Source organism: Euprymna scolopes, chromosome 14 (assembly GCF_053919585.1).
Source record: "Euprymna scolopes isolate OS-2025 chromosome 14, ASM5391958v1, whole genome shotgun sequence".
Classification (NCBI taxonomy): Eukaryota; Metazoa; Mollusca; class Cephalopoda; order Sepiida; family Sepiolidae; genus Euprymna; species Euprymna scolopes.
Window position 1 is genome coordinate 114,661,344 of NC_136495.1, and position 27,395 is coordinate 114,688,738.

Consider the following 27,395-nt stretch of genomic DNA (forward strand, 5'->3'; position numbering starts at 1 on the left):
AACGGCGTTGGTGCTGGCCCAGTTTAAATAATTATGAATATGTAATTTTCATTTTCTGTTTGTAGTAGTAGTAGTAGTAGTAGTAGTAGTAGTAGTAGTAATTATATATATATATATATATATATATATATATGTATATATATATATATATATATATATGTATATATATATATATATATATATATATATATATATATATATATATATATATATATATATATATATATATATATATATATATATATATATATATATACACGTTTCATAAGTTTTCTCGTTTTCATTAATTAAATTGAAACATTTCCCAATTAAACAATTACGGATATATGTTCTCTTTCACTTTCTTTCTTTATTCTTTTTTTTTTTTTTTTTTTCATAGTTCTTTCCCTAAGTAATTAATATCTGGTTTAATTTTTTTGTTATTTATTTCCTACTTGGGTCATAGTTTAAAATACTGATTTCTCCCTCTCATCCTAATGACAAGTGCCCGAAAAAAAATAGCGTCTCCATTCTCGGCGATAAACTGTAGAAGTGCCGTTTTTTCTTTAGATTAATCAGAAGTTACGTTCCCAAGACATTTTTGTAATTAATCAGAAGTGACTTTTCCAGGGCATTCATCGTCAAGCCCAAATATCAGCTTCTTTGTTGTTATTAATGTTTTTGTAATTGTAAATGCTTTGTGTTGATTTAGCGTCCAAAATTCTCGTATGAAAAAATAAATGGATCTTTTAGTAAAATGAAGTTATCTCCCTCAGACTAGTAACGAATTATCCAAAAGCGCTAAGATTTGAATCATCCTCCTCCCCTAATAAAAGCGAAAAATAAAAGTGACATTACCCCCCATCTAAAAAAATAAATAAAATAAAAAAAAATCTTGATATTTTTTACGACCTACTCCCAGCGTAGTATAAACACCCAACCTACCCATAAGTTTTCATTTGGTAAAAATATCAATCCAAATTTTGGTTTAAACAGTTTATTAAAAACTAGCAGTTCGGCCCGGCTTTGCTTATAACTTTATGCGCATGTGTATATATCTATTAAAAAGTTTGACTCGTGTCTACGTAACCTACATTTAAAATTCCGAGTGTTTAGACCCAAAATTGGCGGAGGAGTTTGGTAGAGTCTGCAAAGGTCAACTCTTTCAACTTTGACCTAATGATGATTATTGTTGTTGTTTGTTTGTTTATTTATTTGTTTGTTTTTATTATTATCATTATTTATTTATTTTTATTTATTTATTTATCTACTTATTTATTTAATAAAAATATCAATCCAAAGATTAATTAAAGTTGTGTAAATATATACAAAAACGCACTACTCTGGGTCGCGAAAAATCGCTCGAACATGTCAAGGTGAAGGTTACACCGGTGTTAATCGAAATCTGTCCTTTTCTTAGTGAAGCTGGCCAGGTTACTTATTTCCTACTTCATCCAAACAAACTAATCCTTAATTAAAGTAAGACCGATAAAAACTTTTCCATGATTAAAAAAAAAGAAAGAAAAAGAAGAACGATTGGAAAAGTGTAGTAGTAGTAGTAGTAGTAGTAGTAGTAGTAGTTTTAAAAAAAAAGAGTACATGCACAGACATAGGCGTGAGAGAAAAAAGCGAAGAAACTGATTTGCCTTGTCGCCGCTTCCAGTAGCATCCACGCCGGAAGTTAGGAAGTACGTTAGCTATAATCAAATCAAGTAATTGCCTAAATAAGCAGAATCTTATTTTTTTGCGGGGAGAAAGATTTAATGGAGAGTGCTCATCTACAAGTTTATAAAAGCTTCACCGGTACACAAATTGAGCTTCCACTCGAAGAAGGTCGTTGAGCATAGCGGCTTAAAAATAGTCAGTGATAAAAAATCAATGTGAAGGCCATTGCTGGTTTTCTAGGAATTTGAATTAAGCCGGCACAGTTACCTCCCTTTGGAATCTATTTCACGGCCAGCCGACAACGTTGTGAATTGTTTTGTCTTCTTAAATTTAGCATCAAGAAAATTTTGAACGGTCAGTAAATTAATGTTTTCATATAAACATTGTCATTTCAATTTTACATCGTCAATCCATTTTATGCTTTGTAGTTTTCCTTGTTTGTTTTTTGTTTTTTTTAACATCGAAAATTTAACGATATTTAAGTTCATCCTAAAAAACTGAAACTAAACATTAAAACTTACGATTAAAGATAAAAAAAAAATTAAACTTTTGTTTAAAGTTCTTGCCAGAAAAAATCAAACTCAATAATCATTAAAAAAAATTATAATGTTTTTTTAATTTTTTTTTTTTTATAATTTTATTTGTAAAACTAGTTGTATTTACCTGGTGGTTTTTGTAGATTGCCAGTTTTTATTCAAGTGAATTTTTATTTACAATGCTTCCCCACGGGACAGAGTTAGACACCAGGGTCGTTTTTTAATGTGGAGAAAAGGAACAAAAAATTAAAATTGTCTCAGTCGTGAAGGATTTCTCTTCCACTAACAGAGAACAAGAAACTGAAGTGTAGCATCTGAAGAACAGATACTACACTTTGAGATATTAAATTTTTTTATTCACAGGAAAAAAAATCAATTGGGAAAGGGGGGTTGTTCCTACTTAAACCCAATTTAAAACATTTTTTATTTATATCAAAAAATACAAAAAAGATAACAATATTAATAAAAGGGCAAAGGTAACTGGTAAGTGAGTTAAGGCAAGTCAGCTGTAGCTTTGCATTCAGACTCTTCTGGGCTAGTTCGATAGACACTAGACCGGGTAATTTGGTTCTTATTTAGAAGTTGACTTAATTTTAAAAAAGCATATACCTACTCGTCGCGTTAAGAACGAAAATGTCATATTCAAAAAAATCGCGTAAATTGATCAAGTTTTTAAAATCATTTTTATCAGCGATTTTAATCGTAAATTGTAACCATTAAGGCTGATTTTGATTTTGCTGGTTCGAATTGAGGGTATTATTTTACTTTTAAGACTCGTCTCACGTTCGTATAGAATAAATTTTATGTGTGTGTAGATTTTGGTGTGCTAAAAACGAATTTGAAAACCGTAAAATGAACACCCACTTTCTGGCCATCTGAGACAAGGGGCATTTTGTGTGTGTGTTTATTGGCTAAAAAGGTTTTTTTTTTGTTTTTTTTTTTATTTCTTTTGCATGGTATTAACCCCTAAACTATGGGACTATTTCCCATTTCACAGCCTAGCCTTCATTTACGCTACGCGCGAGCATAAACGAAGGCTGTTAAATGTGTACTCGCGTCCCAAACTGCCTGATCTGATCAGTGGTCACAGTGTAGTATTGGCAAAAATTTTAAATTAGATGAAAAACAAGTAGTTTTCCAAATATTAAGCCATGTAATTCTATATGTTAACCAATTTGTTTTGGTTATGAGCAGGACTAGGACAACAGCATATTCTTTTCATTGTTTTGACTCTCGAGCGTGTATCCGTTGATGGGTTTTGTTTTGATGGATCTTGAAAGCGGCAATGAAGATTCATAAAGATAGGGGGAGGGAGGACATAGGTTTGAAAGCCGATTTTTCATAATTTTCTGTAGGTTTCCGACTACTGTTTGATTGTACCTATTTACTATGCCTCCCCACGGGACAGAGTTAGACACCAGGGTCGTTTTTTAACGTGGAGAAAAGGTACAAAAATTAAAAATTGTCTCAGTCGTGAAGGACCGATCCTCCACCGAAAGAGAACAAGAAATGGAAGTGCAGCACTGCAGCATAGCAATGCATCTGAAGAACAGATACTACACTTTGATCTTGTCCAGAAGGACAAGAAAAATTTTACTACTGTTTGATTGTATTTGAATTAAAGAGTAAAGTTAATTTCCAAAAGGAAAAAATATTTGTATACGTGAAAAAAAAAAAAAAACTTATGAAAAATGTATTACGGCAAGTTAACCAATTCAGCTAAATTCCCCCTCCCCTCCCAGATGTGCATCCATACATTCCTATCCTGAACGTCTGTATCATTTTTACCATGTTTTAATTTAATTATTTTTCTATGTTCCTGTTTTTAAAGTAAATTTTTTTAATTTTTTTGAAAATTATGTAAAAATTATGTTACGCTCTAAGTTTCACATTTATGCAAGCAAAGAAAATATTAAAATCTTACATATAAAAATTATGCGAAACCTGTAATTTAAAAAAAAAGTAGAAATATTTTTTTGCAATTATAATTTTTTGTGAAAATATTTAATAAACAATGCTTTATTCAATGATAATATCCGTAGTTCGAGAAATTAATTTTTCTTTGAGTTATATCGAATTCATTAATACGAACTTTAGGGGCTTTTTTCATAAAGTTCCTGTAAAAATTAATTTTTTTTTTTTTAATTGTTATAATTTACCATGCTTTATTTTCATAAAAGAAGGAAAAATAAATTAATGCATTTTTTTTTTTTTTTTTTACTACTGAAAACCATAACTTTAGTAAAGGTATTTTTTGTTTAACGAAAATAATACATTTCCACTAAGATTTAAATAAAAATTATGTGTTCATTATATTCCATGATCATTATTTGATAAATACTGAAAACTTCACTAAAATCAGTTAATTTCCTGATTTTTTGATGAATTTTTAAATAAAGGGAGGGGTCAAAATGTTTATGCATTTTGAGCATCGGCATTCATTTTGCCCGTACCTAGTTATTAGAGTAAAATTCGAAAATCAAAATATTGAATTTCTAGTAAAACATCGGTACTGGATAGAAAAATACAATTGCCACCATAGAAATGATGACATGATTCCATTTCCATTTGATGAAAACCGGTGAATTTTTAATCAGTAAAGGGAGGGGTCAAAATGTTTATCGGCATTCATTTTGCCCATACCTAATTTTCAGCAACTTTTATTTCTAGAATGTTTCAGAGTTCTTCCCTCGATTCTTTTTATCATCACATGCTTACGTGACTTTCTCAGCTCAACAACAAAGATTGGGACCCTCCTGTATCTCTTAATAAGGTTACTAGTACTTGTTTTCTTTTCCCATTCTAGATGAAGCCTTTTCGAATGAATGGCTATTCATACATATTAATCTTTTGATTGGTTAACATGGCTCCTTGCGGTTTAGTCTCCATTGTTCTGTTCAACTCAGATCGGCGACTCAATCAACATTTAGATACAATATGCCCCATTTATTCGCATCTATCCGATGTAATTTTGCTGTCTTTCTCTGGCAGTGTTCGGCTTTCACCACTTGCCTGAATATTACCTTTAACATTTCCACTCGTGGTGGGCTTTACTGGGTAATTAATTCGACTAGCAGGGTTATGCCTAACCTTACTCTACTTATATGTTATTATATACTAGCAGGGGTGCCCGGCGTTGTCCGAGTGTTTGTAGATGTAAAAGATAAAAAAAGAAAAGTTCTGGTAGGTATGTAGGCAGGTTGGAACCCGAATCCTTGAGGTCAATAATCTGATAACACCAGCAGAGACTTGGGAATGGGTGAAATTAAACGATTAAAAAGTTACGTGACAGGTGCGTAAATCTAATGAGGCCAAACATCACGCCATACGGGAATGATGCGCACTTAACTTTGGCTGCAAGCCAGTTTCTGTGTATGTTGTTTGTTTCCCCCCCCAAGATGTTGGGAAAACCAGCTCCCCATAAAAAGGGGATTTCCCCCACATTGATCAAACCTTATTGCTTTTCTGGATGTCCCTGACACGAGGGCCAAGGAACTTAGTTCTGCTCTGGATTCAGTTTCGTTTTTGTACTGAAAGGCCAAACATGCAAAAATAGCGAGTAAAAGTCGCTAGCTCGTTTCGTAAATCTTAAATATTATAATCTCGACAGTATATAAGAAACAATAACCAGCCTGAGCGTTCCCCCCCCCTCCAAAAGCCTTTAATAGATATACACCAAAAATGCACACACACATACACACATTTTGGCTTTTATATATATATATATATATATATATATATATATATATATATATATGTATATATATATATATGTATATATATATATATATATATATATATATATATATATATTTATCTGCCAGTGTTGCCAACTCGTAATGAGTATCCGCCGCCTTTTTGCTCATGTATACTCTTATCATCCAGCACCCAGTTGAGGATTAGCTGCTTCAGCTTCTCTATATCATCCTCTGCATTCTTTGTGGCACACCATTTATTCAGTAGTCTCTCCTTATCCTTAATAAACTCCACTGCCTTTCCTCTAGTTTCAGAACCTCTGGCAATATGCCTCTGACACTAATTCAAAATTACGTAAGATCACTTTCATTGCCACTTTGTAATCTGAACAATCATCCGCTGTTAATGTCGCATGCACCTTACGTGCTTTGCCCATCAGCACTGTTTGCAACAGCATTGCTCAGGATTTCTTAAGCCATTTTAAGTTTGCAGCCGTCATTTCAAAATGAGGGAAATATTAATCTGTATTTGCTGCCACAAACTTTGTGCTGTTTCGTCAGGTCAAACTTTCTGTGGTTCATTCCTTGTTCTACTCCAATCAATCTTATTTCTCATAGTCGGACTTCCTGTTCCATGTGTAACTTTTCCAGGTTAAATTTCGTTTGACTCCTGACTTTTTTGGAGTTCCATTTGTTCCATAGTTAGATTCGTCATTTCCATTGGCAACTCATCTAGGATCTCTACCTTGAATATTTGTTTGTCTACTATGTGCTCCATGATTGTACATATTAATTTTTCTTTCCTCATCCTGACATCTAGCTCTAACCTCTCGCCTGCATCCAGCAGTTCACTCTTCTTTATAGCTTCTAGCTAAATTATAGCGGGCCCTTTTAAAAAGTCCTCTGCTCCTTCCATCTTTCCCGCCTAACTCTACCTTGCATCAAAATATTCAGTCCATCTTGAAAACAGTCCGAACAAGCAAGGGAGATAACTCCAAATCGAGATTTTATTCAGAAAGCCATTTTTAACATAGGGAGGGGCAATGGAAAGACTCAAATTCGCTTAAAAATCATTTTCTTTATAATAATATTAATATTGACTTGATCAATTTGCATGATTTTTGGTGTACGATATTTTATTTTCATCATGGGTACGTGCATCATACAGATTTTTTTTTTATATATATAGTAGAATTATGAAAAAGCAACAAAATACTATTTTTTTTGTTTCCTTCAAGAGAAAATGTCTAATTTCTGTTTGTTCTTCTTCTTTCAGAATGGTATCTTTGAGTCCTATTTTTGTTTATGGTGCAGTCGGAGAATTGGGAAGAAAAGTGCTGCTGATACTCTGCTAAATTCATTACTTCCTTTACCGCGTTGCATTGAATACCCCTTGATGACCAAGCCAGCACCGGCACGAGTCGGACTCTTAAGGTCTTTGGTTGATTTCCTTCTCTTACTATGCATCTTTTTCCGAGGAGTTGATACTCATGCCTGGTATAATATCGGTTGTACGTTCAGCGAATGTTGCGATTCTCCATACATTGATCTCAACATGACGAAGCTTGAGGAATCTAGCAAGAGAGTTTACGGCCAACATTTGGTTTTAGGCATCATCAGGTCCCACCTCGAGGCCCATTTTGACAACAACCATACTCCGCCGAAACCGCTCGTGCTATCGTTTCACGGAAGCACAGGCACAGGAAAAAATTATGTGACGAATTTCATTGTTGAAAGCATTTACAAAAATGGATTGAAAAGCATGTATGTACATTATTACCATGTTGCTAAGAAATTCCCACATGCAAGTAAATTCGAGGAATACAGCCGAACACTACAATATGATATCGAGAAAGCCGTCAGAAGTTGTGAGAGGTCGATATTCATCTTTGATGAATTCGACCATATGCCACCAGGACTCATTGATCAAATAAAGGTCTATCTCGATTTTCACGATAACGTAGAGGGAATCGATTATCGTAAGACTGTGTTCATCTTTTTGACAAACTCTGGCGATGATTTGATTAATGACTTTACAATAGACTATCACAAAAGGGGTGGTCAGCGTGAAGCGATCAAACTTCCCGACCTTGAGCATCATATTGCCCGCAACGCTCAAAAGAGCGATGGCGGTTTTCACAAAAGCAAGCTCATCGATAAACATTTAGTCACGGCCTACGTACCGTTTTTACCTCTTATGAAGAAGCACGTAAAGATGTGTATCACAGATGAACTGGCGAGGAGAAACCTTCGAGCAGATGAAACATTTATCCAGGAGATTCTAAACGAACTTTACTTTGTCAATGGATTTTCCGAATCTGGTTGCAAACGAATTTGGGAAAAAGTTGCTTTTAGTATTACAAAACAGAGACATAAAGAACTTTGATGGCCATTGGTAAGGTTTTTTGGTGCTTGTCAAGGACTCTAGAACTTCCACCCTCATAAAAAACGAAAATTTTGTATGGTACCCAAGGCAGAAGGAAAATATTCTACACCAAAAATTGCATAAATTGATCAACTCGTTTTATCTTTAAATAAGAAAATCAAACTTTGTGGCTAAGCAAACAGTGATGATATCGCAACGCCATTTTGAAAACAGTCTGTAGGAACAAAGGAGATAACACCAGATAATAAAAACTTGAGATTTTAGAAAGCCATTCTTAACATGGAAAGGGAAGGCATTGGAAAAACTCAAATTCGTTTAAAAATTCATCTTTATAAAAATGTTATTTTCATTAGGAGTCTGGATAAACACTTCTTTTTTTTTGTTTTTTCTGTCTGCAAGTGAGGGGTTAATTTAAGGGTAATCTTCTCTTCTTTAAAATATTGTGTGAATTAAATTTAGGGATTTTTTAGATACAATTTCGCATCTCTGAGAGTGGCTCTGTCAGTCCGTAACACTTAAAGAGAAAAATAAGCACACACACACACAGTGCTCGAGGTCAGCAGCTATCTGCATTCAGATATGAAAGTGCATATCATCAGATGATGATCATTGTTTTGGCTCCTCTCATCATGTCAGATAATAATGACGTCGCACTCCCTCCCCACCACCATGTTCATTTTGGCGATATATGTACTCTTAATGCTGAGGCTATTTAGATGCTTGATTGCCATCTTTATCATCTTGGTGTCCAATCATCATTACATTTTTAGCCAGAAATAGTAGCTCGACTTCTCAACAGTTTCGTATAGTTTTGATGTTAGGTCTTTCTTCTCTTTACTGGAAAGATCCAAGATCAGCACACTTCTCCCATTTCCCTTCTCACATAGGATCAACCTTTGACTTTTTGGACTTTGGTTTAACCTTGGTACCTTCCTTACAGAACTGTACCTTCTGCTTCATGGAAATAATAATCTAATGGATAGTTAGAAATAAAATTTTCTTTGGTTTGTCATGCTTGGAAATAAATTATTCTTTGGTCTGTCTTGCTTAAGTTTAAAATTAAATTCTCTTTAATATATCATGTTTAAGTTTGAAAGAACATTTCTTAGATGTGTCTAGAAAACTCTTCTGGTAGTCCGTCCTTCAATTTTTAATGCTTATGTTTGAAATAGCAGGAGTCAATTTGATTAAGTTTTTTTTTTTTTTTTTCTTTCAAATAAAGATGTCGATTTAATTTAAAGACCTTTTTATTTTTTCTTCATTTAAATATGTGGACAATTTAAGGTATTCCTTTAAATAAGGATTTTAAATTTATCATGAAAGTTATTTTTATTGTTGCAAAACAGAAACTGTGGATTTTACCATTAAGGACGTTCAAATAAGGGGTCAGTTTGGTGTAAAATAATGATCTTTTCCTTCTGCTTGCTCTCTGCTTTTCATTGGCTGATCCTTAAATTCGATCCCAATGTTGCATTTCAGTTAGGGGAGAGAATCACATTTCAATTAAATCCCCGGAGATCTGAAAAGAAAGCCAAAATTCATTGAAAGATTGTTTATTAACAGATTTTGTTTAGCATCCAGTGATATTATGTACGTGACCGCTGTGGAATGAACTTATCGTAAAAGAAATCGCTTAATTTGATCAAATATTTTATTTCATTTCATTTTTTATTTATTTTTTTATTTTTTACAAAGGAAAATCAAATTTTAGATATCATGACACAAACATCTTGGTAATTTTAGCTATAAGGAGTGCCCCCCCCACTCCTTATAGCTAAAATTACCAAGATGTTTGTGTCATGATATCTAAAAGAACTCCCTCTAATTTCTGAAGTTTGCCAGAATACAAATGAAGTTCTAATAATTTTAGCCATAAATTTTTTAAGATTTTTTGAAAGAAAAAAAACAAAACAAAGAAAAAGTATTCAAAACTGTAAAAATAATCTTGTCAAACGTTGGCAAACTTCAAGAATTATGTGGAGTTATCTTCCCTGGCGCCCCCCTCCTCATAGCTAAAATTACCAAGATGGCTTTTTCGCAAGAGGTCTGACTAAAATTTGATTTTCCTCTGTAAAAACAAAAAACTACTTGATCAAGTTAAGCGATTTTTTTTATTTTTTTTTTACTTCGTTCCATAACACGCACATATACATAATAGATTTTTCTTTATCTTTGTTTTTTAATGTCTTTGCTAAACTGAACAAGCACCACACTAAAAACCAAAGTTGATTTGATGTGCCAGAATCAACTTTTTAAATAAGCAGCTGAAAGCTTTTCTGTAATATTCTTTATTGCTTCTATATTATTATAACGAAAAAATATTGAATTTCAGGTGAAACAAACTATGTAATTACCATTTTTCAAATAGTAACATATCGAAAAGTTACGGAATACAATAAGGTAGAAAAATAAATATTTATGAAAAACAGTTCCGACAAGGTTACATGCTGGGTCGGACGTATTGAGTTTACATGACATAAGCAAAAGGGGAAGTAATTCACTTTAAACAATGTATATAGCAGACAAAAATTTTTCAGAAAACAAAATTAAACATAACATATATACATAATTTGTGAATTTTTTGAAAATAACATTATTTTTTTTTTTTTTTTACTGTTTGAATTTTAAAAAATTTTATAAAAAAAAATAACTGATTGAATTTGTGAGACATTGAAAACTTAATTACCTCCCCTGTTAACGCTTAAATTCAACTCTTAATTCCATAGGAGCAGACATTCCTTCAGATGCTGCACTTCAATTTCTTGTTCTCTCGCAATGGAGGAGAAATCCTTCACGACTGAGACAGTTTTTAATTTTGTTCCTTTTGTCCACGTTAAAAAGATGACCCTGGTGTGTAGCTCTGTCCTATGGGGAGGCATTGTAAATTAAGAACTCTGCAATTCAAATTGTTAGATTTTACAAATGTCCCCCTTTTTTTTTTTTTTTTTTTTTTTTTTTTCAGTTTTCCATAATTTTTGGATATGTTACTATTTGCAGCATGGCAATTACGTAGGTACCATTTGTTTGACTTCAAATTCAATATTTTTTTATTATTATAATATAGAAGCATCCATTCTTTTAACCGGAACTGACTATATTCCACAGGTCATTTGGCTAAATAGAAAGCATATTAGACAAAAAATTTTAGATTTATATTCATCAAAGAACCTTACGTTCTTTTTTAACAAAGGATATTTTGTTCGTTTTTTAGTGACTCTATTTATATATCATTTTTAACTTTATCAGTTTTTTTAACTTTTATCAGACTCTTTAAATTTAGGAAAACCAAAAATTTAGTTAATTTTTCTCTAAACTCTGATGTTTAATATCGTCATTAAACTAGAAATGCCAGTTCTGGTTCGGAAATTCCCCTATATTAAAAAAGCAAAAATGAAAAATATCTGTATGATGTATGTACCTGTGATGAAACGAAAATATCATATTCCGAAAACAACGTAAATTAATCAAGTATTTTTATTTTATAAAGAAAATCATTTTGAAACGATTAATGGGAATTTGTAGGCATTACAACATAAATCTTGCAAGTTTGAAATATTGAGTTATCTCTCTTTGTATTTTTTTTATTTTATTTTTTTTTTTTTTAGATTGTTTTCAAAATGGCAAACAAGACTCTTCTGTTGCTCATAAAATTTGATTTTTCTTGTTTAAAAATAAAACTACTTGATCAAGTTAAGTGATTTTTAGAATATGTTGTTTTCATTTCATCACGGGTACCTAAATTGTACAGATTTTTGTTTTTTGATAAAGGAGAATTGTGGGTAAGAATCAACATTTCTAGTTTAATGACGATATTAAACAGAGTTTAATTAGAGAAAAATTAACTTAATTCTCGGTTTTCCTAAATTTGAAGATTCTGATCTTAATATAAAGTTTTAAAAAATATATAAGTTGAGTCCCATTCATTCTGGGTAGTCTTAGGAGGTTCACCCTCCCAGGCCTTGTCACCAGGCTTTCGAGTGGGGCATGTTTATTGCTTGTTGTTTGAGGTACTCTCGATGGGGATACTTTGACATTTTTTACAGGGCCAGAGTGCTCCTTCTTTAAGGGCACTGACTCAACCTTCCAATCTTGTTACATAACACCCACAATAGGCATTGTATAGGGCATTCATTAAATTAGGTATTTTCACTAAAATCCGTCCTAGTGGCATTTAATTTCTTTTTGTATTTCCATAGAAAAAGATATTCTCATCTCACCTTTTTTTTTTCTTTTTTTTCATTTTTCTTTTTTTCTTTTCTTTTTTTCTTTTCTTTTTTTTTTTTTCCAAGTCTTATAGCAGTAAGGATAGGCATTTTGTTTCTGAAGTCCATCATATTAAAAAACAATTTCTTTGGCAACAGGCGATCATTTTCTGGTTTATTGTGTTGAACGTTCATAAAGAATTTCTTTTTTTTTTTTATTCTTATTTTTGCAGATTTCTTTTCTTTTTGTTTTCCATTTTTATTTTACAAATATCCTGAATTATGATTAAAGATTAACAGTTTTTTTAACAACTTTAAAACAATCCTCCCGTTACCCTTTCCACTAACTCTAAGTCTATGTGGCAACACCTCTCTCTTCCAAGATACTATCTTGTATAAGCTGTTCTCTTTCTTTCTCGGTTTGTTTTAAGAGCCTGATTTATTTTTTGCTTCTAAAAAAAAAATTAAATAAGTCTTTTATTACTGCTGTGCTTAGAACGAATAATGGCACAGCGATATATGAAAATATAATAATCTATCTATTAATACAATAGCGTGTGTGTTATTTTAGGTGTCATGCTTACATCTTTTTTCTTCTGAGTGACTGTCGCTTAATTGGTATAACCTATTTCTTGTAATAAATAATTTTACCAAGAATTCTTCATAAGTTTTGGTTTCAATTATAGCTGAAGGAACTCATATATATATATATATATATATATATGTATATAATATTTTTTGTTTTTCGTCATAAGTTTTGGTTTTGGTTTTGGTTTCGATTAAAGCTGATGCACCTGAGTCATACAGGTATATTTTTTTTATTTTTGAAATCATAACTTTATAATATATAAGAATCGATAGAAAAATGACTTTATAATAATAAATACAAAATCTGCATAAATAACAATATATTTAAGCATATTGTACGACTGGACTACGCCAGGCATCCCTGCTAGCTTAGATAAATACTTTTACAGTTTTAACAAAAGAGCTACAATAATATCAGGGGTGTCTCCATTTACACTAAACATCCACAGAATGCCAAAATCAATATATTACGTATGAAAGCATCCACTGTGAAATTTCTGCAGGTCCTGCTAGTATATCTTTATTGTTGGTGATGGTAAAGGATGCTGAGTTGTTAAGAGGAAAAAGCATGTACAGAAATTTGATAGTTGATTCTTCTTGGGGCCCAAATCAATATAATAATATCGATTTCATATTATTATTATTATTATTATTATTATTATATAACAATTTTCGACCACCTCTCTCAAACGCCCCTATGGGATGACTTATCAATGTAGGTCGCATTCCTAGGGCATTTTATTGATGTTTCTAACAAAGGGGTAAGAACTGCTGTTTTCTGGGTGAGAATTTATCCATATAACACCTATTGTTGGTTAGTTTTTGATCTTAAAGTAATATCTTTTTAGTTCCTTGCATCAGGTGGCTGATTATTAAATTGTTTCAATGAATTGACAATCAAACCTATTTGGTTTTCTTCATTCAGGGCGACCCAATTGTACTTGCACGTACTTCTTGCCAAAATGACCTTTTCATACATCCAACATTTATATTATTTTTTGGCAATCTATCATTCATGTTGTCTCTTGATTTTATTCAAGTGACTTTTTGATACATCTGACAATTATTTCATCTCTTGACAATTGATCAAGTTATGTTGTTTTTTTTTGCATCCTTTTGCTAAATGCATTTGTCCAAATGATTTTTGTTACACGTGGCTTGGATATTTAATATAAGTAACGGTCATTATTTTTTTTATTTTTTACAAGTTTCAATGAGGTGAGGGTGATCAGTTTAAAGGCATTTCGATTATTTTTGTAATTTAGTATGAAGCAAATAATAAAATCTAACTCTTCATTAAAAATGAAATTTTAATATATCACCAATTAAACATCATAGTATGGAATACTGATGAATAACTTGTTTTTTTATACGACCAACTTTTGCATAGTGGATTAATTTGACTTGCCATCAGTACCAAAAAAAAGGGCAAAACTAATCGATAAATAGAAGTGGCAGCCTTTTTGGGAGTTAACAGCTTCAAGATAGCAATATTGGGTCAGATGTCAGATAAAATCGGTTCCTGATCTTAAATTGCCTTTCTTGTCTTCAATAAACATGCTAATTTACTTTTTTAAATCAAGAGTAGAAAGTGGACATTGGTCTTACTTTCGGAAGCCTTGTAACTCTGTCTTTTTGGCTTAGAGTAAAGTGCAGTATCTGTTCTGATACTACACTTCACCTTTTATGACCTCGATTGGTGGAAAAGAAATCCTTCTAGATTGAGGCAAGTTTTATTTTTGTTCCTATCCAGAGTGTCCTTTTTTGGGGGAGCTGGATTTTCTCCATGTTAAAAATCAACTTGGTGTCTAACTCTGCCCTTGTGGAGAGGCAAGTAAATAGGAACTCTTGCATTACCCCTCGATTTTATCCTTTATTCTTCTCCTTCTATGAGCAATGTTTCTAACAAAGGAGGAAGAATTGCTGTTTTCGGGTTTGACTGTTGCTTTTTAGTAGGTTGTACGTGGGGATATACAATCCTTCCCATAATATTCATTATCAATCTATCCATCTTATTACTCCTTATTTTTTTTATTTATTTTTTTTTTTTTTACACGGTGGTCACCACTTATCAAGGCCCAGAAGCCACTCAGGGATAAGGGTTATTGCAAGTACAGTACGTTAGTGTGGAGATTTGATGAAGTGTTTACTTAAGGGGGCGGTTCATTAGGAATTTGTTAACGTTGGACTTGAAGACATCCAAGTTGTAGTCAGGTGGGAAGCAGGCAGACGGAACAGAGTTCCACAGGCGTGCAGTTCTAAGAAAGAAGCTTTGTTCATGGAATCCACGTTTTGATTTAGGCACAGATAAAGAGTGGGGGAAATTTTTCACAGTGGATTCAGCTAGACAGGTGTTTTTCGTGAAAGATTGGCGAAGGGGGGGGCCAGAGATTGGAGTTCAGACGAGCACCTGCCATGGAAATAATGATAAAACAAGGATAGGCTTGCAATGTCTCTTCTGTGGGAGAGAGGTTGCAGGGTAGAGAAAAGGGCATCCCCCACTAAGCCACGAAGTCTATTTTGTACTCTGTCAAGGCAGGATAGGCTGTTTTTAGCAGCTCCTGCCCAGATGTGGCGATATTCTTGAATGTTATTTTAAGTCCTCATAAAAAAATTAATAAGTCCTATTTTAGATAAAGCTGAATGTGGGTTCGGATTCTGGGTTAATACTTTCTCCAATGGTATTAATGAATAGTTGAACTCTATAAATCTGATAGAATTTGAACTTGGCAAAGCTGATTCCAAATTCTACTGCTTTATCCATTAGGCCAATCATGCACTCAAACTTAAAGGGAGGCAACTGATACAAGAAATAAAACAAAACTGATATTAATTTTGAAACAAACATCACATTTTTATCTTTTTTTTTTTTTTATGGAAAACACTTCAGACAAGGCATGAAGCCACCTGATTTAAGGAGCTAAAAAGATATTACTTTAAGATCAAAAACTAACCAACAATAGGTGTTATATGGATAAATTCCCACCCAGAAAACAGCAGTTCTTACCCCTTTGTCAGAAACATCAATTGGTGATAACTATAGGTAATTCAAAGAATCTTTTTTCATCGGCTACTATACCAAGATGTAGAGAAAGGTGCCACTTCTTTTTTTGAATTTCTCTGCTTACCCTTAATCCTTACTTTAGAATATTGTGTGTTTAGCAAACAAACAGCAAATATCATTTTTTTTTTTTTAATTTTCTCTTTACAATTTTGGTATGACTTGACCAAGAATTGAACTCCAATCTCTTGGTTAATTACCAAGCACTCTAACCATTTTGCCTGTCTTTGCCTTTAATCATGTCATAAAAAATTGAACATTTTTTCCTTGTGATTTATGAGGAGCAATCCAAAAGTAAAGTCTTTTTTCTTTTTTTTTTTTTCATTCCTCCCAAAGGAATCGGAGAGGATTGCAAATTAAATTATAATAACTGAACTTATGCGTCTACAACCTGAAAGTTTCATCTCTTTGTTGCAGATATTGATGGTGTGAGACTCTAAGAAAGCAACCCCCGTCTGTCATGGACGTGTGTCAGAAGCAGAGATGCATTGAGAATGGTGGTGACTATGTAGAAAAATAAATTCTAGAGCACAAAAGGTCACTCACTTTAATGGTGACACTTCCGTCTTCATAGCTCTTCAACTTTTGAGTAAAAAAAGAAAAAATAGGAAGTTTTACTTTTGGAATGGCCCTCATATATTTAAAAAAAATAACTGTAAAGAAACGAAATATTTTCAACATGTGAAAAAAAAAAAATAATGTATCATAAATTATATTATTCTTTGAGATGTTCCTTTTGCTTTGTTTTTTTTAATCATATTTTCCATTCAACTTTTTTTATTACATAAAATAGTCATTTTTCTTCTTTATTTACCAGGAACTAGCCACTTATCAAGGCCCAAACGCCACTCAAGAATAATGGTTAATGAGTCTACAGGGGTCATCAGGACAACAGCATAGTAATCGTTAGTGATGGAAATTGGGTAGAATTTGATTATTTAAGGAGACGACTCAACAAGAACTTGTTCACATTGGATTTGAAAACGACCATATTGTAGTCAGCTGAAAAGCAGGCCAGTGAAACAGTTCCACGGGCAGGCAATTCTATGAAAGGAGCTCTGTTCATGGAATTTGCGTCTAGATTTAGGCACAAATAGAGAGTGGGGGAAAGTGTTGATAATGGTTGTAGCTAGATAAGTGTTTTGGGAAAGTTTGGCAAAAGGGACCACAGATTGAAGCTCAGACTTGCCATGAAAAAAATGGAGGAGAGACAGGCTCGCAACGTCTCTTCTGTGAGAAAGAGATTGCAGGAAGCAAGAAAAGGCATCACCTACTAGGTTTCAAAGCCTGTTTTGAACTTTGTCAAGGCAGGATAGGGTGCTCTGAGCAGCTCTTGCCCAGATATGGCATTTTAGGACGTATCTAGCTCTTATATCTGTAGAGGATTGCATCGAGAGTGAGATACCTTCTGGAGCAGTAGAATGACAACCATTTTTCCTGCAACCTTGGCAACAGATTTGGTGCAAGTTTTCCATTTCAGGTCAGGAGTAAAAGTCAGATTCAGACGCTTGTTAAAACAGGAAGCCACTTTTAGACAAGAGTCATTCGTTTCAATTGGAGCCAAATGGGGATCAGAGCATTTCTGGTGAAAAGATAAAAGCTTAGTTTTGGATGTGTTATAATTAGTGCTAGGATAACAGCATATATTTTTTCATTGTTTTGACTCTCGAGTGTGTATTCATTGATATCTTATATGCTTTTATATAGAGTGATGTGGTTCTCGGTTGATTAACTGTGTCTGATATATACTTGAGAGTCGAAGCAATGAAAATAATATTCTGTTGTCATAGTCCTAGTTATAATTACAGTCACTTTTTGCCCCATTGCACCACATGCTCAATGTCAGAGAAAGTACTGTCATGTACTAAGTTTCAAAGCCGGCTTTTCACTTCCTTTGAAAATGAATGTCATTTAATCTACTTCTTGTAAATCTTTTTTCTTTTATTCAGCCAAAAGAAATATTGTCACTGAAGCATACTGTGATAGAAGTTAGTACCTTTTTTTTTCTTTTTAGGAGGATAACCTTGGTAAGGAGTTATGTAGCAAGATGTTTGTTCACTTTACATTTAAATTTCTGCATGTTTGCATAACTGGGGGGAGCAGGGAGGGAATTTCAAAGGCAAACAGTCCGAAGAAGCTATCAGTAGAAAATCTTCTGGCATCTATGAAACGTCTCCAATGAAATGGTGGGATTTTACTGAGAGTCAGTTTGGTCAGGAATATCTGCATGGGTGAGATGGGATGGGGGTGGGAGGTTACTAATGCAGAAAGTTTGAGGACATTCCATAGACACACTTTAGTGGGGCAGATTACTGAAACAATCTTTCACTTGGTGTTTGTATCACTAAGTGAAATATTCTTATGGAATATTGAGATAACCTGCCCCACTACTTGTAAAACAAGTACAGGGATGCAACATTGTAGTGATGTTACAGGGGCTGGAACTTCACAGACAGTTTGGGATCTATTGGATTTGAAATTCTGGTTATAACTAAAATTGCCCTTTTTGGCCTGCTTTTTAGACGGGACAACGATGACAAACAAGATACGGTTCTTGTCGGTTAATGATTATCTTTCTCTCAAATGATGTGAAAGACCTTTTTTTTTTTCCTATGTTAAGAATGGCTTTCTTGACCTTGTGTAATTATCCAGCAAAATGAACAACAGAAACTGAAAATTAAAGAGCAGACAATCGTGACTATAACCAATATTTTTTTGCATCTTTTTTGTTTTTATATAAAATCAAACTGATTATTAAAAATGAAATTTTAATATATTAACTTGATTTTAACCAATATTTTTATTTTTTTTTTTATAAAACTAGCCTGGGTTCCCGGCATTGCCTGGGTGTTTTGGAGGTGTGTGTTGAGCAAAAAAAAAAAAGTTGTAGTAGGCAGGGAAGCTTGAACCCATACCATGAAGGAGGAAAAGAAAGTGGGGAAAAAAAAAAAAGTGATGCGTTAGCTGTTACGCCCATCGCCAAACCGGATGTGACGTAGGTTTCAATTAAGGCTAGACAATCGAAAAGAGGTAATGACTTTCGAAAAAAGTGACCCCTCCCCCCCTGTAGAAAAGTGCCCAGTTGAGGGTGAAGGAATTAATGTTTTTTGGCCAATTTTTTGATATTTGGCCAAAGGGTCGAGCTTCAAAATGATACCAATCTTGTGAAAATCTGTTGTCTTTGTCAAAAGTTTTTGCGAGACATACAAGCATACTTCCATACATACATACATTTAAACAGATTTTTGTCCTTTATATTATAGATTAAACTGTTTATTAAAAGTGAAATTTTAATATGTTAACTTGATTATAACCAATATTCTTTTTGTATCCTACTGCCTGACCTGAAACTCATACAAGTATCAAACTCTCAGCATTTAGATAAAAGGATCAAGAAATAAACTGATACAAGATATCTAAAAGACGTGTCACATGGAATGAGAGCTGTTTACTATAGCGGATGAAACAAAAGGTTCAATTCAAATTTCCCAGAAGGTTACCAATTATACAAAAAGACATGGCAGTATCCATCAAGGATGGGTTGAGCCAGTTCCTCTCATAGAACACACAGCGTCCCAGATGAACGCAAACCACGCATGACAGTTCGTACCAGTCAAGATAGTTATGGATAGCCAGTTCCGGGACCAGTGGCAAATTGAAATCAAAACATTTAACATTCCAGCCTTAGTCATTACCATTTGAGATGACTAAGAAGGTATTAAAGATTAAACAAATTTAATCTATATTTACATATGCACAAAAGTAACAGGTTTACTTGTCTTATTCCTTCCAAGTTCATTTTTTTTTTTTTTTTCAATTTTGACTACTTAGTTATTTTTACAGGCTAAATACCAAATTGAATCTGTTCCACAGCTCCAAATAAAGTCTCAAGTTTGTAGACCAAGAATTAAGAGGGAAGTTTGGTAGAGACAGTTGTGATAGGGTCAGATAAGAATGTAAAAAAAAAAAAAATAAATAAAGTTCCCCTTTTCTTTTATTTTTTTTGTACGCTAGCTATGATAGTTAATGTTCTTTCAGAGATAAATATGCTGACAGCCGGACCCGGATCTGGCCATTTCACTGATTGGTGACACAGCCCATGAAAAACTTAGAGAATTTTACACAGTAGAGACTCTTTTCCGAATCCCATTTTGTACGCGACCACTAATAAAATTATACATATTTTTCCATGTAATGGTCTTTGTTCTTTGTATTCTTGTGAATCGGCCACCAAATGACTCCCCCCTCCACACACAGACACGGAGACCGGTTCATAATGACCAACTGCTCTCGGCTGTATCCAAAATCCAACTGTCCTCCTTAAGTCTCAACTGCCTAAGCATCCGATTGAATTCCTCCATCAAGTATCGTTTCTATTGTTCAATCCTTAGTCCATTGTTCAGTCCTTTTTGCTATCGCCATTCATCACACCCTAATTTAAACAAATTCCTATCCATTGTTTATTGATAAGTTCTTTTATTACTCACAAACCTACTTCATTTTCTTTTGTCATTTATCCTTTTTGTTTTTTTATTCTACCTCTCCGACACACAACAACTTCAGTCGACCATAGTGTCACAATCGTGCCCCTAATTCATGGTGACAAACATTGAGCCCAGGTATTTGAAACAATCGGCTTTAGTGGTCGAAACATTATGAAAATGGCAACAGCAGTCTGAAATCAGTAATGTCGTGCTCTAAACAGAAACATTCATTTTGAATGTGCCCGTGTCATATCAAAGAACCTACTGTTAATTTTATATGCTGGGCTCTTCTGGTTGTGCAGTGATAAAACTTTTAAAATGCAGTTATCATGTTAGGCTGTATAAGAGTGTTGACTTTGGTCAACATCAGATTGTCTTTTGATCAGATTTTTTCAATTATCGATTTTTGATACTTATCAGGGCATTCAAATACAAAACCTATGTAAGAACACTGCCAGACACATAAAGTATATATGTGTGAAATTTTTAAAAAATCAGCCCAGCCATTTTGGAGTTCATAGGGAATGAACACACACACACACACACACACAGTGCCTTTTATATATAACTAGTGGGGTGCCTGGGTGTTTAGGTGGTGTAGTAAGGATCACCAGGAGTGGGGGTCAAAACAATAGTAGCGGGGGTGCCTGGGTATGTGTAGGTGGTATAGTAAGGAACCCCGATGAGGGTGTAAAAAATTTAAAAAGTGGTATGGGGAGGGACAAAACAACAGTAGGTAGAAGTGTTTAAAAAAAAAAAAAATGTGGTAGTAGGAAGGCAGGCTTGAACCCGTAACGGAGGAGAAAAAAAGGTTAAAAAACGTGACATCTTAGCCAATGTCTCAATCGCCTGACCGGAAGTTCGGAACATTGAAATTAAATGTAGTTAGTCCAACTGATACAATCACTTGCGAAAATGTTGTCGAAAAAACTGACCCCTCCTTGTAGAAAACTGCCCAGTTGAGGGTAAAGGAATTAATGTTTTTGGCCAATTTTTCAATACTTGTCATCCAAAGGACAGAGCTTGAAAATGAGACTGGTCTCGTCAGAATCCGTAGCCTCTCGAAAATTTTTGTGAGACATACAAACACACACACACACGCACACACACATTTGCCTTTTACATATTAGACTAGCGGGGGTACCCAGCGTTGTCCAGGTGTGTTGCAGTGGTGTAGTAAGAGTGGCACTGTAGGCTTATTAATCCCTATCCTCGAGTGGCCTCCGGGCCTTGATAAGTGGTGACTTCTTTGTAAAAAAAAAACAAAAAAAAAAAAAAACAGAAATACCGTAGGTATTAAATGTAATGTTAAATTCCTTTTAAAAAATATTTTAAAATAGACAGAAAGAAACTGAGACACGTGCATGCAAGTATTATGTTTTTTCTAAACATTCCACTTTTTATAAGTTTAAAAAAAAAAAAAAAAAGACGCTCAAGTTGAGATCGAAACCAAAGCCTAAAGACAGTGAGTCAAGCATGGTAACCATTACACCAGCATGACATGACTTTTAAAGAGTGTTTTCAAACCAACTCCTACTTAACATAAGAAAGCTGTCATATTTCACAACCACGCACGTACCAATTTTTCCAATTTGTCCCCTTAGCAGCCTTTTTTTCCGGATGAAAATGAATTAAAAAGTTTTCGACATATCCGAATACTCTGTATACCAAATTTCAAATCTGTAGATCAAAAATTCGTTGAGTATATAGGTTGAGAAGTGTCCTCACACACCCACACACACACACACACACACACACAGTCTCACTTTTATAGATATATAGATTAGACAGAGATATAAATTCATGCTAATATTTTGGCTATGTATCAATGTGATTAATATTTGTCTGTGTGTACCATGCGTTATATTTTAGTTGCATGTTGTATAATGCATGTATGAAGTCCTCTAGGATTATAACATTATGCCATAGTCAGCTGGAGTTCATTGTTGGTGTTTTGCAGATGGAGAAGAGGTGACCTTTAAAATGTTGGAATGCATTGTAGTTGTTTCGCAGAAGAAGAGGAGGTGACCTTTAAAACGCAGGTATCAACAACACATGGCTGGAAATGGGAAATCCAAAACCAAACAACTTCAAAAATGAGGCCACCTGTTAGTTATAGGTGGCGATCCGTGATATCTGAGGATGAGATCCTAGTGGCTAAAAAGCTAATGACTATAGAATAGAGCCTTTTTGGCGCTTATGCAGGCCAAATTAAAAAAAAAAAAAAATTTAATTTTAAAAAAGAAAAATTTAATTTAAAAAAAGAAAACTTTAATTTTAAAAAAGAAAAATTTAATTTAAAAAAAGAAAACTTTAATTTAAAAAAAAAAAAATTTAATCAAAAAAAAAATGTTAATTTAAAAAATAAAATAAATTTTAATTAAAAAAAAAAAATGACCTTGGCGTATTTTATACTGTTTTGCTGATTAGCTTTCTTTTAATCATTTTCTGAACAAAAAGAAAAACCGCCATACTATTTTCACACATTTCCATTTAAAATTTTTTTTCTTGGATATTCTTATATTTTCTATAAGAGCTCAGCGGGACTGATTAAAGATTTTGGCTGAATTAAAGATTTCCTCATTCTTTAATCATTTTCTGAACAAAAAGAAACAAAACCCACACTATTTTCACACATTTCCATTTTAAAAATTTTTCTTGAATATTTTGACGCTTTGTAAAACAGTTGCACAGGCCGGTTTAAAAATTTGGGCGGGCCGAATCATTGGTCAAAAAATCTTTGCATAATATAACAACATCTGCTCTACACTAAAAGTTTCTTCCCTCAAGCTGCTAGACTTTGGAATTCCCTCCCTTTCCTGCTTTTCCAACTGTACTAACATGAAGTTTAAATGTAATATAAACAGACACCTTGCTACTCAACTCCCTACTTACAATGTCCCCATAGGCACAGATCATAATTTACAGTAGTCCTTTACGTCTCAGTGGCAATATGTCTTGTTTGGGGTGAAATTGAGTAAAATAAATAAATTACTGTTATACCATGAATGCAAGAGCCAAGCTCCCCAACAATGGGAGGATATGATTCATTAGCAGAGCTAAAGTATAGGAAGTGAGATGAGTAAAAAGACCATGGGGAGCCGCTGAGGTCTTTTGAACTCTCGAGACAGGAAGACACCTCACTGTCAATGGTCAATTTCTGAATAGTCAGCTCGGAGTGATTGATAGGGCAAGCATGAAAATAGTCAGTTTCTATTAAGTGTGGCAGTGACTAAGATAAAAGACTGGACATAGGATTTCCGATCCTGAAATCAATAAATTTAGAAGTCTGAGTTAGTTTATGAACAGTTTGGAGTTAGAGACAGTTTGCAACTTGGAGCTGATCAGAGAGAGATTTAGCAGGTTCAGGAAGAGCTGACTTCAACTGACTGACAGTGTTGGTCTCGTCAGGCAAATTATCTCAATTGGATCTTGGTTGATAAACTGAAACTTAACTAAGATGTAGACATTAATGTTTGGAGGGTAGTTTTCCGCGATAGTATCAGATACACATCCAGAATACAACAGATCGATACGCAGTGTATTAGAGTTGTGTTTTCTCTTGTGAGTTTGTGTCATTTTATTTTTTATACTTGTGAACCAGTGCTCGCACACTCGGCAATTGCTAAGATAACACGATTAAAAGAAGAAGACATGAAGACTAATAGAAAACCATAGCAAACAGCATTGGGGTCAGTGAGTTGCTGAGAATTTACCTTTTTGAACCTTACTTTTTATTTTGTTTTTTGTTTTGTTTTTTTTAATCTCTGCAGACAAGTCATGAAGTTACTTGATGAAAGGAGTAAAAAAAATATTACAAATAACATGTTAGATGGATAGATTCTGATCCACAAACCAGCAATTTTTCCCCTTTTGTCAGAAACATCACTCATGGAATGTGAGGACTAAGGGACAGAATAAGGGAAGCAAGAGTTATAAGTCTAACAAAAGTAAACCTACGGTCCACTTTCTACTCTCCTTAAGAGTTCCAAAACTGAAAAGCTATGCCAACCAATAAAAGACCAAACCCCTTCCTCAGTAAAAGTTATTTATTGTAATTTTTTTTTTTGTTTTCACTCCCCTATTTCCTGTGAAAAATGCTGCACAATCACTAATAATTTAAATCAAACTTCATTCTACATAAACACTTTCATCAAGCTCACATTTGACCTTGTGTCTGACCACTTTGAAAGGAGTTAAATTAAATAAACTCTGACAATTCTTGCCTCTTGTAAGCGCATGCAACTTACATACCAGCAGAATTGTGCCGACTTTGTTACGTTGATTTTACTTTCTCTCCTATGATTGCACGAATAGTTAAATGTTTTATTTTTATTTTCAGGAGATTTGATAGATGCTCTTGACCATCTTATGGGATTCATTCCTTCTAAGCACAAGTGTCGCTCGTTTCACAACAGTTTCTACAGCGTTTCCGGCTTCTGAAACGACGCTTCCAAGAAATAAATACAATTAAAAAATACTGTTTTTTATTACATTTCTTTTATTTTCTTCCATTTCTTTTATCTTTATTTTTACTCAAAAAAAAAAAAAAAAAACAAGAACATAGAGATGCTTACATATTTTTTAAATTTTCATGCTTCGAATCGTTGAAGCGTGGTATTAACTACCTGAATCAATTGTTGGCTGCTAAAATCCTCATGGATTCACAAAAACAAGGCCTGATGTCCTCCCCTCCATACATATACACACACATATCATAACATGGAGAGAACTTGAATGCCTACTAGAAACTATCCACGAGTGTCTAAGGTCTCTCTATACAAAGGCTTGTCAGAACAACCTGGCATAACCATACTTTTCCCTACAAATAAACCCTGACTAAATACAGTAGAACTCCGGGATACGGCATTAAAAATTAATAAAATACAGTACAGTATATAATACATATATATGTAATCAAATAACATTATAAATAACACCGTAAGGTGAGGCAAATACCGTAACCAGAGGCCGGAAAAACATTGTATTCCACATTGTAACCTGAAAAACCGTATCCTAGGGCCACTGTATCAGGGGTTCTACTATATTCAAAATCACATAGTATTCGTGACCCAAATACGATCTCATCGGTATAGCTACCCCATATTTGCTTTTAGGAGGAACTAGCAGGGTTTCCCGGGTGTTTGCTTGGGGGGGAGTGGTGGTAGGCAGGCAGGCTTGATACCGTGATGCAAAGACAGAAAAGAAAGTGGAAGAAAACGTGACATCTTACTGCTACGCTAAGACGTGACAGGAAGTGAAAAGCGTTCAAATTTAGTGATTTCAATCAAAATGTTGACTTGAAGTGAATAAGTTAAGAATCATGCAGGCGCAGAAATGAACGTTGGCTGCAGGCCAGTTTCTGCCAGGTTTTGCTTCCCCATAATGTTGGGGAAAACCAGTTCCCCCAGAAAAGGAGGAGCTCTCCAAATGAATAGCAATTGTTTGATATGAATGGTTTCCCAACATTGATCAAAGCTAATTGCGTTTCTGGAGGTCTCGGTCGGAAAGCCAGGTGGCCTACTATACTCTGATTAGTTTTGCTTTTATACGAAAAAGACGAGCAAACACGCGAAAGGACGGAATAGAGGAAATTTGATAAAAGTCAATCAAAATAACCATAGAGATGACAACCATTTGCAAATCGTAGATATTATAATCTAGGAAGTATAAGGAAAGTTCTAAAAAAATAGTAACGTGGTCGAGAGGCCCCCCTGAAAAAAGCCTTTCGTGGACATACGAAAATGCACGTGCCACTTTTGCCTTTTATATATATAGACTAGCGGGAGTACCCGGCGTTTCCCAGGTTTTTGGAGGTGTCTGTTGAGCATGAAAAAAAAAAGTGTTAGTAGGCAGGCAGGTTCGAATCCGTGACGCGAAGGTGGAAAGAAAGTGAAAGAAAACGTGACATCTTACCGCTACGCTACGAAACCATAGGAAGTGAAAAGTGCTCAAATTTAGCGATGTTAATCAAAAAGTTGACTTGCTAAGTGAATGAGTTCCTACACAGGTGCAGAAATGAATGTTGGCTGAAGGCCAGTTCAGCTTTCCGCTGTATCATTTATTTGTTTCCCCACGATGTTGAAGAAACTAAGCTCCCCCGAAAAAGGGGGAACTCTCAAATGAATAGCAATTGTTTGATATGAAGAGTTTTCCCAACATTGATCAAAGCTATTTGCTTTCAAGACGTCCCGGCACGAAAGGCCGCTGACGGCTTTGCTTCAATTAGTTTCACCTTCTTTATACAAAAAAGACGAACAAACACGCGAAATGACGTATTAGCATGAATTTTATAAAAATCAATCAAAATAAATGTAGAGATGACGTCTGTTCACAAATCGTAGATATTATAATCTAGGAAGTGTATAAAAAGTTCTAAAGAATTGTACCCCCCCCCTCGAGGAACCACCCCACACAAGCCCCAAAAAACCTTTTTTGGACATACAAAAACATGCGCAGTCATTTTGCCTTTTATATATATGTATATAAATATATATATATATATATATATGGTGCACCTTCTAGAAGTGATGTTACCTCAAGTAACAGCTTGAAGCTGGATACTCCACCAGATTAGATGAATTTTTGTCCTGGAATCCAGTAAGGCCAAGAGATCACAAGAAAGATATACTATAATATATTTAAATAATCAATTGGGGAGAGAAAAATTATGTTCTCAACTAGTGTGATAATTCTGAGAAGTAATGAAGAACTTAAATGGAATACAGTAGAACCCTGGGATACGGTGGCGCTAGGATATGTTTTTTTTTTCAGGTTACGATATGGAATACAATGTTTT

General features: G+C 34.0%; 1 protein-coding gene across 2 annotated transcripts; it reads left to right on the forward strand.

Annotated features, from left to right (window-relative positions):
• The first annotated feature begins 1,428 nt into the window (after positions 1–1,428).
• Positions 1,429–26,126, forward strand: LOC145293232 (torsin-1A-like). Of its 2 annotated transcripts, XM_080139791.1 has the most exons (3): positions 1,429–1,998; positions 7,152–8,270; positions 24,939–26,126. In XM_080139791.1, exon 2 carries the CDS (start codon positions 7,272–7,274, stop codon positions 8,259–8,261), a length of 990 nt encoding a protein of 329 aa, XP_079995917.1. In that variant the 5' UTR covers positions 1,429–1,998; positions 7,152–7,271; the 3' UTR covers positions 8,262–8,270; positions 24,939–26,126. The 2 variants fall into 2 exon arrangements, with proteins under 2 accessions (XP_079995917.1, XP_079995915.1); XM_080139789.1 differs by lacking the exon at positions 24,939–26,126 and having other exon boundaries at positions 1,431–1,998; positions 7,152–9,501.
• The last annotated feature ends 1,269 nt before the right edge of the window (positions 26,127–27,395 follow it).

Excerpts from the sequence above, each read along its gene's own strand:
- LOC145293232 (XM_080139791.1), top strand. The coding sequence starts at position 7,272 with ATGACCAAGCCAGCACCGGCACGAGTCGGACTCTTAAGGTCTTTGGTT.